The sequence below is a fragment of the Lithobates pipiens genome, unplaced genomic scaffold (assembly GCF_037356315.1).
Source record: "Lithobates pipiens isolate NorthernLeopardFrog02 unplaced genomic scaffold, aLitPip1_a1.2 Scaffold_22, whole genome shotgun sequence".
Lineage (NCBI taxonomy): Eukaryota > Metazoa > Chordata > Amphibia > Anura > Ranidae > Lithobates > Lithobates pipiens.
This window is the reverse complement of record NW_027507784.1, coordinates 105,058,965-105,073,587: the sequence shown is the minus strand read 5'-3', so window position 1 is coordinate 105,073,587 and position 14,623 is coordinate 105,058,965. Positions and strand designations below refer to the sequence as shown.

At 45.3% G+C, this 14,623-nt stretch overlaps 1 protein-coding gene across 2 annotated transcripts in view; it reads left to right on the top strand.

Moving 5' to 3' along the window:
- Positions 1-13,194, top strand: part of LOC143924029 (intelectin-1-like) — a 73,114-nt gene extending 59,920 nt beyond the window's left edge. For both annotated transcript variants that reach the window (XM_077448055.1, XM_077448056.1), the window contains 4 exons: positions 642-800; positions 5,513-5,642; positions 7,415-7,518; positions 12,880-13,194. In XM_077448055.1, coding sequence (XP_077304181.1) covers positions 642-800; positions 5,513-5,642; positions 7,415-7,518; positions 12,880-13,032 — 546 coding nt within the window. In that variant the 3' untranslated portion in view covers positions 13,033-13,194. The remainder of the gene's footprint in view (positions 1-641; positions 801-5,512; positions 5,643-7,414; positions 7,519-12,879) is intronic.
- The last annotated feature ends 1,429 nt before the right edge of the window (positions 13,195-14,623 follow it).

The window sequence follows — 14,623 nt, the reverse complement described above, 5'->3', positions numbered from 1 at the left end:
CAGTGTTGTGGTGTGAATGGGACACATAAGAAAAAACAAAAAACATTGTTTTCCAGTGTTTATCCAGCAAAAAAAAAAAAACACAGGCCACCCCACATAGTCCACTAGAGCAGGGTTTCTCAACTCCAGTCCTCAAGGCGCACAAACAGGTCATGTTTTCAGGATTTCCACTATTTTGCACAGGTGATTTGATCAGTTTTCACTGCCTTAGTAATTACCACAGCCATTTCATCTGAGGGAAATCCTGAAAACATGACCTGTTGGTGCGCCTTGAGGACCGGAGTTGAGAAACGCGGCACTCAGGTAGCTGGGCTCTTACTCATGGATCATCCATCTGTGAATATGCAGGATCAAGGGAGGTCTCTATTTATTTGGCTAACAATAATCACATGGAAGATCCTATACCATGAGATGCCATAATAAGGGTCGCACCTAATAGGGAGGGAGAGTGCTTCCTAATTAGGAGATTTGGAAGTTAAAGAGTTTTCACTCAGGGAAAGAACAAAAGCTTAAAGTTTTCAAAAGAGGCACATTACGACCAAAGTTTAACCAAAAACCTACTGCAGAAAACAACCAAGTGTTTTACAATATCATATGATAAGAGTATGGTTATAACTTACACATTTTTTTTATACATGCAGAATCCTGGCTATTACGACATTATTGCTGATAATTTGGGTATATGGCATGTGCCAAACAAGACTCCCCTGTCTCTGTGGAAGAGCACCTCTATTCTAAGGTACCGCACTCAGAATGGGATCCTTTCCAATCATGGAGGAAATCTGCTTCGCCTCTATACGGTAAACAGTCAAACCGAAAGAGTTGTCCATTGCATTGTATAAGTTTTATATGGCAGGATTTAGGATTTAAAGTGTATTTAGTCCATCTCCTCAACACATGCAAATGTTCACATCAAGCACAGACTTTCAGAGATTTCATTAAGATTTATCTGAAACAGTCCTGTGCCATTGTGCAAGAAACCACTGGAAGTACTTTGTCCTGTGGCAGTGTTATGCACGCACTGATCTTGTTGCTGAAAACCTTTTCAGGTGGTAAATTGGAGAGATTGGACCACCAAAAGCAAACATGAATTGCTGCCAACATCCCTTGTAATACAAATTTGTAAGCAGGTCTGTAAGCAATTTGGAAGCAGTGGGACTTTAACGGCACATAGATAAATCAAAGTAATATTGTAAAATACACAATTTTATTTAAATACATATAGAAAAAGTTGGTGTATACATCACTGTGTTAAAACGAGACATGACATAAAAGGAAAATTGCTGATATGGAAGTATTGCTGCATTTTCAGATGTTTTCTTGTATGCCCAATGTGTTTCAGGACAAAACTTAAATCCCTTTTTAAATAGAATATCATAAGATCAAAGCATTAGAACCATCAACACAGAGGTCATAATGTGTATAAACACAGATTGTTCATTTACCAAGGTTTGAAATATCCCCCACACTGACTCCCAAAGTTATTCTGAGGCCCCAGATGTTCCACCCAAGGATCCAAGGTGTGACCCCCAAAAAAAATGTTAAGGTAACGTAGAATATAGGCATGGAGCTTTGATAGCTGGAAAAGAAGCCGGTAGTGGAAGAAGTTCTAAATCCTTAGAGACTCCAGGGACACGGCTATCCGCGAGGGTGGAGCGGCAGCATTCAGGGCAAGTGACAAGACCCCCCTATCAAATTCTTACAGTAATTTTCCTTTCCTGATGGACTCCATGGCAACATACATATGGGTTAACCCTGCCTCCACTCCACCCCTATAGGACCCCCCTCCCATAAATCTTTGCTCTGAGCCAGAGGCCATGTTCCGTATCTAGCCTACTCAAGATATTTGGGGGGGGGGGGCGGGGGGGGGGGACTCCTGCTGCCATGGTGTCCATCAGGAAAGGAAAATGACGGTAAGAATTTGATAGGGAGTTTTCAGTTTTCCTGACAGACTCTATGTGGGTATAGTATGGGAACTAACTTGCCATACAGCCAATGTGCAGGCAATGCTATCCCAAGGCTTTAATTTGTACCGTTAACAGACAGGACCTTCGAGCAATAATGAGTCATGAACTTATTAATTGAGGACCACAAGGCTGCCTTACAAACTACTTTGGGAACCACATGCTGTGGAGCTGCCTGAGCTTTAGACCCATTCCTGGTCGAGTGAGCAGACAGTACCTCCAAGGGAGCCAGGCCCTTGGCTCCCTGAGCCTGTTGGATGAACTAGGCAATCCGTTGTGCCACAATCATTCTAGATGAGGCATGTTCCTCTGTCCTTTCTGGCAAAAGAATGAACAGGATCTCTGAAGCATGGAGAAAGTTGTAGCTTTGTAGAAATAACTTCACAATATCTGAGGGATTCCTAGAACTGAAGGAAGGCACTGCTGGGAGTCAACTCAGGATTCCCTATTTACTAGACATGCACTTTAACCAACTAAACCACAGCACGCCCTCTCCCACATCTAAAGGACGCAAGTTCGATTTCTAAGGTTGTCAGAACAATTTTTTGGCTTGCATGAAGACTCACGTACCCTTGGAAAAAGAGTCAAGCATAGGTAATAGCACCGCTCGAACTATAAAGAATGTTAATAAAAGTTCTCCATGGCCATTGAATCAATCACTGAGGCTTTTAATGCCAATGTGATAGCCAGGAAAAGGCAAACTTGACAGAGAGAGCTTTAATGGAGACAGTCCTAGAACACTCCAATCCAATTCCCGAGGGGAAGTTGAGAACAAAAGGTAGACTCCATTTGGAAAAACCTCCGCTTACTCCAAGGTCCCAGCCTAGCTGCTGTCTTGAAGAATTGTTGGACAGGAAAAAATGCCTAGACCAGGGTACACCTGTGAAGGCTGATAAAGCTGACACTTTGAACTCCGAGGGAGCTGACCGATAGGGCCAGAACTAGATCCGACTGGAGGAAGCCTAGACTATTTAGAACTTCTATATCATTACATGATCTGTTGGCAGCAGACATGTATTTGAACAAACTTTGACCAGATTCTTAGTTTAGTTTGCATTCATTCTTCTAGTATTCAAGAGGTCAGAAATGACTCTGGAGGAGCAGCCAAGGACCTCCAATCACGAAAACCAGGCCGTCAGATGCAACTGTGCTGGACATGGATGTAGAACTGCACCCAGAGACAGAAGGTCTGGCCAGAGGAGAAGGTGCACTGGGTTCCGGAAGCTGAACTGTGCTAGCAAGGGGAACCATGGGCTAACTGGCCAATAAGGCATCACTGCTACTACCTCCACAACCTCTGTAGACTCGATTCTTCTGTGCCCAAGACATAATCGGCTCCGCTTCCCGTAATAAAGAACAGGCTGTGAGTCTCCTTTGTCTTTTAACAGAGGAGACTGCATATTCTGTGTTGCGCTTATGCGTGCATCAGTTCATATGATCACTTGAAAATTTACCTGGTGCACAAATAGAGGTATGAACCGGCGCAGCGCATTAATGTTAGTAAATCTGCCCCTTAGTTCTCAGCCCTGACTGTACTATTATAGAAGCTTATGACAGTTAATTTATTTGTCTCTCATGTGAAGCCTCAGGTCAGATCCTCCCTCCCAACATGGAATTCAAACCTCTTTTCATATCGTCAGCAGCATTTTTAACAGGTTCATGTTTGTCAATCTTGTCCCATTAGGTGGTCTTTCTTGTGGCGATCACTTCAGCCAGAGAAGTTTCAGAACTGACTGCATTTTCTCGTGGGGAACTTTCTTTGGTCCTTAATATGGGCAAAATGGTCTTGAATTGTTGCCCTAGTTGGTTTGAACCTTTCAATTTAAAGTAGTTCTAAAGTCCATTCCATGTATTCTATGCATGAAGGTAAAAAAAACCTTTCAGTATGAAGCCCCCCCCCCCCATAATACCTACCTGAGCCAGATCGCTCTCATGCACAGCGATGTGCATGAGAGCGGCTTCTCTCCCGAATCTCTGCCTACTGATTGGCTGAGAGCCATTGGCTCCCGCTGCTGTCAATCACAGCTCATGGGCAGTGAGGAGGGGTCAGAGCCAGGCCCGTTCTACGTGTCTTATGGACACAGAGATCAGGACTCGGAGTACGCACGAGTGCCCCCATAGCAAGCAGGGGCACTCGGAGAAGAGGAGGATCCAGGAGCACCGATGAGGGACCCGAGAAGTGGAGGATTGAGGCTGCTCTGTGCAAAACCATTGTACAGTGCAGGTAGGTATAACATGTTTGTTATTTAAAAAAAATAAAGAAATACCTTTTAATATCACTTTAATTGAGTTGCAATCCCTGTGTCCAGATCCTGCGCATCACAAGGAGCTTGTGCTATATTGTCTGAGATATTGGACTGTCTAAAGGCCAGGGCATCTTTTAAGGAAATACGATGCACTTTTGCAGTTTGCGACTCCAGGTGGATCCATCGGACATGTTCAGGCATATACTTTAAAGTAATATTAAAGGCTTGTTTTTTAAATAACAAACATGTCATACTCACCTCCTCTTCTTGGACTCCTGGCCCCTCCTTGCTCTGGGGGAACCCAAGCAGGCTTGCTCCCAAGCCGCTGCTCTGCATGTCTATTCACACACAGAGCTGTGGCTTGGCCCTGCCTCCTCACTCTCCTCATTGGCTCACTGGCTGTGACTGACAGCAGCAGGAGCCAATGGCTCAGATATCTAAAATAATTATTTTTTCTAGGTTTCCAACAAAGCACCGCATTTATACCTAAGTCTGGTACATTTGTTATACATTTTCTAATGCAGGTATTTCTTTTCCTAATTTATCTTAGGGGGAATAAAAACCAATGGAAAAGGCTTTCTAAACTGTCCAAAGTCTTTCTGTCGGCTAAACATATCTGCAGTTGACTATAGACATGCATTAGTCACTCGATCTAGTCAAAATCTAGTCAAAATTAGGTTGACTTAGCGACGATCATCTACAAGGAAAATCCTCAAAGAGTAAAGGAGGCTGAGGGGTGGTACAACTCACTAACCTCTACCCATAATATAAATATCATTTTGGATACACTGATCCTTTAACTTTTCATAGAAGAATGATAAAACTTTTAGGGCCAGTTCACACCACATGCAGTCCAGTGCGATTTTTTTTCTGCATCAAAAATGCATGGAAAGTAGGTTATATGGTTTTCAATGGCACAGTTCACAGCAGTTCATGCAGTTCCAGTGCGTTCCAGTTTCAGAAAAAAAAGTAGAACATGCTGCATTTTTCCTGCACCGGACTGTACTGGAACGCTGTAAAACGCATCAAAATAACCTTAAACGCACCAGAACACACCAAAAACATACTGGAACACACATGTCCTTAATTAAGGTTAAGAAAACAGAGGGGGTGGGGTGGACTGCATCAAAAACGCATTGGAGCGCACCAAAAACGTGTCAAAAACACGCATGCAGAAAAGCCTCTAGAACGCACCCGGACTGCGTTTTTATGGTGTGAACTGGCCCTTAAGATGTGTTTTTGTTGATGATCTTATAAAAGCATAGTGTTATCTCAGTGTAATAATATTGGTCTTGGTTTTAGAAATATCCTGTAAAGTATAATGTTGGTACATGCCCCACAAGCAATGGACCTTCTGCTCCAGTTGTTTATGATGAAGGAAATGAAGAGAAGACTATTGAACTACATGCACCTTATCTAAAAGTTAATAAAAGTAAGTATTTTTAAGAGTGATTTAAATTTTATTAAATTTACCCACATAGATGAATAATTTGCTGGGTCATATTAAAGCATGCAAGCCTTAAACCTGGAAGGCTTGCTGATATTAGGCTGTCTGTATACTACCCTAACCCTAGCCTGTCTATATATACTACCCTAGCCTGCCCATATACTACCCTAGCCTGTCCATATACTACCCTAGCCTGTCTATATACTACCCTAGCCTGTCTATATACTATTATTATTATTATTATTCAGGATTTATATAGCGCCAACAGTTTGCGCAGCGCTTTACAATATGAGGGCAGACAGTACACTTACAATACAAATCAATACAGGAGGGACTAGAGGGCCCTGCTCGTTAGAGCTTACAATCTAGAAGGGAGGGTCAAGTTGAAACAAAAGGTATTAACTGTGGGGGGATGAGCTGATGGAGAAAATGAAAATACAGTTAGGTGTGGGTGGGGTAGGCTTCTCTGAAGAGAAGTGTTTTCAGGGATCGTCTAAAAGCTAATAAAGTAGGAGATAAGCGGACAGATTGGGGTAGGGCATTCCATAGAATTGGGGAGGCTTTGGAAAAGTATATACTACCATAGCCTGTCTATATACTACCCTAGCCTGTCTGTATACTACCATAGCCTGCCTGTGTACTGCCCTAGCCGGTCTGTATACTGCCCTTGCCTGTCTGTATACCTCCCTAGCATATCTATATACTGCCCTAGCCTGTCTGCATACTGCCCTAGCCTGTCTGTATGCTGCCCTAGCCTGTCTGTATACTGCCCTAGCTTATCTGTATACTACTCCAGCCTGTCTAGATATTATCCTAGCCTGTTTGTATACTACTGTAGCTTGTCCGTATACTGCCCTAGCCTGTCTATATACTACCCTACCCTGTTCATATACCTGTGGTCTGCAGCCGTGGTCCACGGCTGGTGTGAGGAAGCAAGCCGGAGGCGCCACTATTTGTCTTCAGGCTGGGTCCAGAGAGGCAGGTCCGGCCCTGCAGACCATGGCTGAAAAAAAGTGGAGAGGAGCTGAAAAATCTTCACTCCTGCCACCTCCACCGTATACATGTGCAGAGCAAAATGAGGTTTCGCCTAGGGTGTCAGAAATCCTTGCACCAGCCCTGCTTGCTCCAGAGCTTAGTAAATGAGGTTAAGCTTCACTTTGTAAAGAATACTCAATCACGTGCAAGCAAAATTTAAAAAACAGCATTTTTGCTTCCACATGATTGGATAATGGAAGTCATCAGAGCTTCTGCTTATTTACTAAGATCTGGAGCACACAGTGCTAAAGCTGCACCATTGCTTTATCGGGAAATAAATTGACATAAGAATGAGGAGTGGATCATAGAGATGTAAGAATAGTCAAAGTTCTATAGTCCAGCAAGGGAAATCTCACCTGTGCTGACAACACTGCTTGGGATTTTAGTGCAGAAGAGGCGGCATTTTCAGCTCACAACAGAACGTTATCACACCGTGGGTTAAGAAAAGTAAAATAAAATAAGCATACATCTATTGTTCATAGCAACCATACTGTATTTTATTATAAATCAGAGAACCATACTTCACAAATATAGCAAGGAATTCCACATTCCACAACAATTCAGGCTTTTATTTTGTGCTCCTCATATTATAAATGAGATCTAAAGTGTGATGCCCGGTTTATGTGACCTTGAAATGGAACAATTTCACATTTACAGTATGCTCAGTATATGTGGTACTTTGGATACATAGCAACTCTGAAATCTTAAACTGTCTTTTGCAGATGTCATCACTCCTGGTTTTGTCCAATTCCGAGTAATCAACACTGAAAAAGCAACAATTGCCTTATGTCCTGGAGTAAAGACTACTGACTGCAATTCAGAACATGTACGTTGGTACTGATGACCAATAATAACATAATGATAGTGACAGTTTTAGTGAGCTTCAATGTAAGCTAATGATCATTTTTGTATCAGAACACATTGCTGTCCTATTTAATTATCTACCCCCAGTTGCTCAGACTTTCAAAAATTTTCACAAGTACCAGTAAACAAAATAGTATTTATCTAGAGAATCAATATTAAAGAGCCCCCAAAACTACATTATATGATACGTTTTAGGTTGGAGATCAGTGCAAGTACACTTATGCCGCGTACACACGACCGGACTTTCCGGCAGACTAGGTCCGAAGGGATTAGTCAGTTGGACAATCAGATAGTTTGTGGGCTAGTCTGATAATTTTTCGAAAAATAAATCCGACGGACCTAGAAATAGACCATGTTTCAAGTCTACCCAAGGACTCAATTCCGATGGACTAAAATCGGGAAAACCGTTCATCTGTGTGCTGGTCCAACGGACCAAATACGACGAAAGGGAAGCTATTGGCTACTGGCTATTGAACTTCCTTGTTTAGTCCCCTTTACGTTATCACATTCAAAATGAACGGACTTACGAACTGACTTAGTCCGTTCATGTGTAGCCAAGTCCGTTCATTCGGAAAGTCAGTCAGAACTCTGCCGAATGTCCGTCGGGAAGACCTAGTCTGCTGGAAAGTCCGGTCATGTGTACGCGGCATTACACTAACCCTCCATGTAACTATAACGACAAATCTCCCTGCAACTCTAAAACTAACCCTACCCATAACCCTCCCACTAACCCTGCTCATAGGATGGGTGGGAGAGAAAGAACACTGCTTACAGTCAGTGCTAATGGGGGAATGCCTCCAGCATCGTGTTCTGCTGGCAGGGGGGTCACGCGGAGCCTTACTGGCCAGCTGAATGCAATCATTACTCCTAGTGACTATAGCCACTGGCAATAATCGAATGTAAAAAAATCCAACAGACTGGTTACAATCAACAATCCAGCCTGCCCATACATGGATCGAATCTTGGCCAGTCCCTGCTGAACCGGCCAAATTTCGATCCATGTATGGCTGACTTGTACCGCCCTAACACTAATTATGACTGTAGTTTAACACTTGGGGCCCATTCATACCAGGTGTGATGGGGCTGCATTGGGGGCAGTCCCAATGCAAGACAAGGCAAAGAGCCTTGTCTTCTACTAGGCTAGTTCACATCAGTGCTGTGGTGTGCACTGAAAAAAATTAAGGCAAGCAGTACCTTTCTCAGAACAGCGCAGTGCAATACAGTTCACCACTTTTCACAGTGCTCCAGCCAATAAAATATAATTTTACTTTTTTGTATTTCAATAAAGTTACTAAAAAAAAGAGTGAGGCCGCGTACACACGCGCGGACTGTTCGCCCAACCTTGTTCGGCAAACAGTTTGTCAAACAGTCCGCTCAAAATTTGCATGAGCGGACTTGCCCACACACGAGCGGACTGTTTGACGAACAAGGTTGGGCAAACAGTTCGCTCAACTTTTGAAATGAACGGACTCGCCCACGTAAGGAGGAGGCAAATCCGCCCATTTCGAGCGCGTGTACAGGTAGGCGGGGCCCGCGAAGGAGACGTCGCGGGCTCCGCCGCCTGGAATGGGCTTAAAGGGGAACCCCAACGCCGAAAAAAATCGGCGTGGGGGTTCCCCCCAAGTCCACACCAGACCCTTGTCCGAGCACGCTACCCGGCCGGCCAGGAAAGGGGGGCGAGCGAGCGCGCCCCCCCTCCTGAGCCGTACCAGGCCGCGTGCCCTCAACATGGGGGGGTGCCTTGGGGAAGGGGGGGCCGCGCGGCCCCCCCACCCCAAAGCACCTTGTCCCCATGTTGATGAGGACAAGGGCCTCTTCCCGACAACCCTGGCCGTTGGTTGTCGGGGTCTGCGGGCGGGGGGCTTATCGGAATCCGGGAGCCCCCTTTAAGAAGGGGGCCCCCGGATACCGGCCCCCCACCCTATGTGAATGAGTATGGGGTACAATGTACCCCTACCCATTCACCTGTGAAATAAAGTACAAATAAAAACACAACACAGGGGGAAAAAATATTTTATTGCACAGCCGGGGGTCTTCCGTCTTCGGGGGTCTTCTCGCCGGACTCCTCCGCTATGTGTGTGTAGCTCTTTTGCCAGCGGAGGAGTCCGGCTTTCTTCCTCCCCGCCGCCGGCCTCTTCTCCCGACTTCGGGGGTCTTGTCCCCCTCTTCGGTTCTTCTGCCGGGCCACCGCGCCTGGTCCGGTGGCCCGGTCTTCTGTCGCCGTCTTCCGTTCTTCTGTCGCCGCCTTCGGTTCTTCTGCCGGGCCACCGCGCCTTCTTGTAGCTCTTTTACAGGCGGTGGCCCGGTCTTCTGTCGCCGTCGCCGCCTTCCGTTCGTGTTCTTCTTCTTGTTCTTCTTGTTCTTCTCCAGGCGATGTTGACACGTCGCTCCCTCCGGCCGGAATGCCAGAGCCGCCCTGCGCTGTGACTTATATAGTGACAATGGGGCGGGGTCACATGGTATATGTCACATGGGTTGATGTCACATGGTGACCCCGCCCCCTTACGATGTCATAGTCCCCATGTGACATCAACCCATGTGACCAACCCATGTGACATATACCATGTGACCCCGCCCCATTGTCACTATATAAGTGACCGCACAGCGCGTCCCCGGCATTCCGGCCGGAGAGCTCGTCGAGTCAACATCGCCTGGAGAAGAACAAGAAGAACAAGAAGAAGAACAAGAACGGAAGGCGGCGACGGCGACAGAAGACCGGGCCACCGCCTGTAAAAGAGCTACAAGAAGGCGCGGTGGCCCGGCAGAAGAACCGAAGGCGGCGACAGAAGAACGGAAGACGGCGACAGAAGACCGGGCCACCGGACCAGGCGCGGTGGCCCGGCAGAAGAACCGAAGAGGGGGACAAGACCCCCGAAGTCGGGAGAAGAGGCCGGCGGCGGGGAGGAAGAAAGCCGGACTCCTCCGCTGGCAAAAGAGCTACACACACATAGCGGAGGAGTCCGGCGAGAAGACCCCCGAAGACGGAAGACCCCCGGCTGTGCAATAAAATATTTTTTCCCCCTGTGTTGTGTTTTTATTTGTACTTTATTTCACAGGTGAATGGGTAGGGGTACATTGTACCCCATACTCATTCACATAGGGTGGGGGGCCGGTATCCGGGGGCCCCCTTCTTAAAGGGGGCTCCCGGATTCCGATAAGCCCCCCGCCCGCAGACCCCGACAACCAACGGCCAGGGTTGTCGGGAAGAGGCCCTTGTCCTCATCAACATGGGGACAAGGTGCTTTGGGGTGGGGGGGCCGCGCGGCCCCCCCCTTCCCCAAGGCACCCCCCCATGTTGAGGGCACGCGGCCTGGTACGGCTCAGGAGGGGGGGGCGCGCTCGCTCGCCCCCCTTTCCTGGCCGGCCGGGTAGCGTGCTCGGACAAGGGTCTGGTGTGGACTTGGGGGGAACCCCCACGCCGATTTTTTTCGGCGTTGGGGTTCCCCTTTAAGCCCATTCCAGGCGGCGGAGCCCGCGACGTCTCCTTCGCGGGCCCCGCCTACCTGTACACGCGCTCGAAATGGGCGGACTTTCCGAGCGGGAACAGTCCGCTCATTTCGAAAGTACAGCGGACAAGCCCACACACGGGCGGACTGTTCGCTCAAACACAGTTTCAGCGGACAGTTTTTCGGAATTTCCGAAAGACTTTGTCCGTCCAACTGTCCGCTGAAACTGTCCGCTGAAAGCCCACACACGAGCGGACTGTCCGCCCAAACACTGTTCAGCGGACAAGGTTGGGCGAACAGTCCGCCCGTGTGTACGCGGCCTGAGGCTTCATGCACACTGGATGTTAATATAATGTTATAAAAACGCTAGTAGCTTTTCAGTGAGTCTTTCAATGTTTTTTAATGTTTTTACAATAGCGTTTATTAGTGTTTTTCCCCTTCAGCGCTTTTTGTTTCTTTTTCCAATGGATCAAAAACGCTAAAAAACACAGATGAGCCATGTTTTTGAGCATTTACCGATGTTCTAACAGTGCCAGGATTTCCCCTCCTAGGACAAATCTTATCGCTGTCACCCCCCCCCCCCATCCCCCCTCCTAGCACAAATCCCCCCCCCCCCCCCCAAATCAGGCTCACTTTTGCATAGAAACCAATCCAGGTTTTATTACAAAAGCTTAATTGAACAAGCTGGGGTTAGAAGCTCATTGGTGTATATACAGAAGTGAGCCTGATTTTGCACTCTCCAGCTTTTGGAACTAAACCCCATTGTGTACCTAAAAGTGGGGTATGCCTGTATATATAAATATATAAATATATATATATATATATATATATATATATATATAGATAGATAGATATACACAGTGCAGTCAGTGTACAGTATATAATGTGGTGTATTAAAGTGGTTATGGGGAACTCTAGGACAGAATTAAGAAAAAAACGGCATTGCCCCCCCCCCCCCACCCCCCACCCAGTACATATCAGGCCCTTTGGGTCTGGCATAGATTTTAAGGAGAACTCCATGCCAACATTTTAAAAAAAATTGGCGTGCCCCCCCCCCCCCCAAAATCCATACCAGACCCTTATCCGAGCAAGCAGCCTGGCAGGCTTGGAAAGGGGGTGTCGAGTGATTCCCCTCTCCTCCTGAACCATACCAGGCCACTTGCCCTCAACATGGGGAGGGTGCGTTGAGTGGTAAAAACCACAAAAGACAATTCCTTTAATCAATCAAGCCGCCCGACGGACCCGAAAAATAGGAAAAAATAAAAAAGAAACTCCACCTTGATTCTTGATAGGAAGCGTCCCGCCGACTGCTGTCTCTTGACTGTGATAGCTGTTATATAGGCAAGGGCTGGGCCAATTTTTTCCTTGATATTTATCTTTATTGCTGGGAGGCGGCAATACATTACAGCCGCAAGCAAGTTTAAATTAAATTTTTTCCTTTAGAAATGTAATTTTGCTGCAGCATTGTAAAACACATGACAGAGATGCACCACTTTACATGTAGATTAAGGGGACCCCCAGGCAATATTTCATTTTTATTGTTTCACTTTAAGCATTATTAAAATCACTGCTCCTGAAAAACCAGTAGTTTTAAAAACTTTTATTTCTTTTGCCTTGATACATGTCCCCTGGGTCAGTACACGGCTACCCATGTTTGCACAAATTTTTTGCCTGTTCGTATGTTCTGGTGCGAACCGAACTGGGGGGGGGGGGGGTGTTCGGCCCATCCCTATAAATAATTAATAATTATTTCCTGACAAATACTCTCATTCTTCCCCTTGTGTCATTTAGGCCACACCACAATGGCATATTTATTTCATTTTGTCATGATGGTGATCTGTATTGACTGAGATATGATTTTCCTTCTTATATTTCAGTATTGCATTGGAGGAGGTGGCTTCTTTCCAGAGGGGAGTCCTAGGCAGTGTGGAGACTTTGTATCAATGGACTGGGATGGTGTTGGGACACATATTGGTGCCAGTGCCAGTAAGGAATTAACAGAAGCCTCTGTACTGCTCTTCTACCGCTGAGACCCCCTATTTCCAGCATCAGTACAGCTGTTTTCTAAATGCTTATTCCTTTTTGTTTCCTGCTTTCACTGTATTCACAACTATAATGTTTTGACATCACTGCATAATGTCAAATCTTTAAAATTATTTCTAAGAGTGCTAGATGATCAGGAATTGTATGGGGGGAGGGGGGGGGGGGAGGGCATTATATTGCCTTAATGATTTAAAACTGAAAATTCAGATTCACCTTTGTAAAAATAAAAAATAAATCTCTTTGCAAGTAGAAAAATGTGAATTATTATTATTATTATTTTTTATAGAAACCTGCAAAGCATTGCACCTGTGATCAGCAGATGGGTGTAATACAGGACTCCTGCAGACTGTCAGTGTAAGTTGTCTGCTCATGTCTTGTACAGGAGGCAATTACCCATTGACAGGAAGCTTTAGTGAACTACCTAGAGTGCTCAACAGCGCCTTGATTGTTCATTCAGAACTATAAGCCCACATTTGCAAAGGATGTCGGTACTTGTAGTTTTCACATTCACAGAATGAATGATGTGGCTGGGTGGGTGGAGGCACTCTTTTAAATTTGTTACAGCAAGTGATGAGAGAAGATCCTCTGCAAAATCTCACAACCGTGGATCTGGGGGGGGTCTGATCATTATTGGGTAAAAAGTCTGATCATTATTGTTTTTTTTTTAATTGTATGTAAAGGTATGTAAAGGCATTTTTTTTTGTTTTAGATAATGAAGGCAAGGTTAAACTCCCTGTCAGGTGTATATTCCTATCTGTGTCCCCACTGGGGAGCTTTACACCCTATTTTTTTCTGGTGTTTTTTCAAGGTCTCTTCAAATGTTTTTTCTCTTCTCAAGCCCACACTGGCATAAACCCCTTGTGATCTACCAGAGCAGAATAAATAGTCATAGACCAAAACATTGTATCTTCTCACTCTAAACCCAAGACCCTACATTCACTATATCTGGTCACAGTACACATACCATGGAAATGTAATTATACTAGTAAATATAAGCTGTAACAGTGAGGGAAAAAATATTTGATCCCTTGCTGATTTTGTAAGTTTGCCTACTGACTAAGAAATGATCAGTCTATAATTTTAATGTAAGTTTATTTTTACAGTATGAAGGAGAAAGGGATCTCACCACTCCAGGAGCACACATACAGCCTGTGAACTGTTCTCTCGGCTGGGAAGCCACAGGTGCTGGCTATTACCAATAGCAACAGACGAAAAACAAGCTCTGGACTGCCGCACTCTTCAGAAAACCACTTTCCTTTATTGAAGAATCACATCATAGCTCAACAAACACAGCGGACAAGGATAATTGCTGATGTTTCACACTAGCTGTAGTACTTAATCATAGCTATGGTTTTCTGAAGAGTGCGGCAGTCCAGAGCTTGTTTTTCGTCTTTATTTTTTAGTGTGCGAGACAGAACAACAACAAACATATGCAGAAAAAAACATTATAAAAAAAGTTATTTTTTATAAAAAAAATGTATAATTGATTACATTTTAATGAGTGAAATAAGTATTTGACCCCTTCGCAAAACATGACTTAGTACTTGGTGGCAAAACCCTTGTTGGTAATCTCAGAGG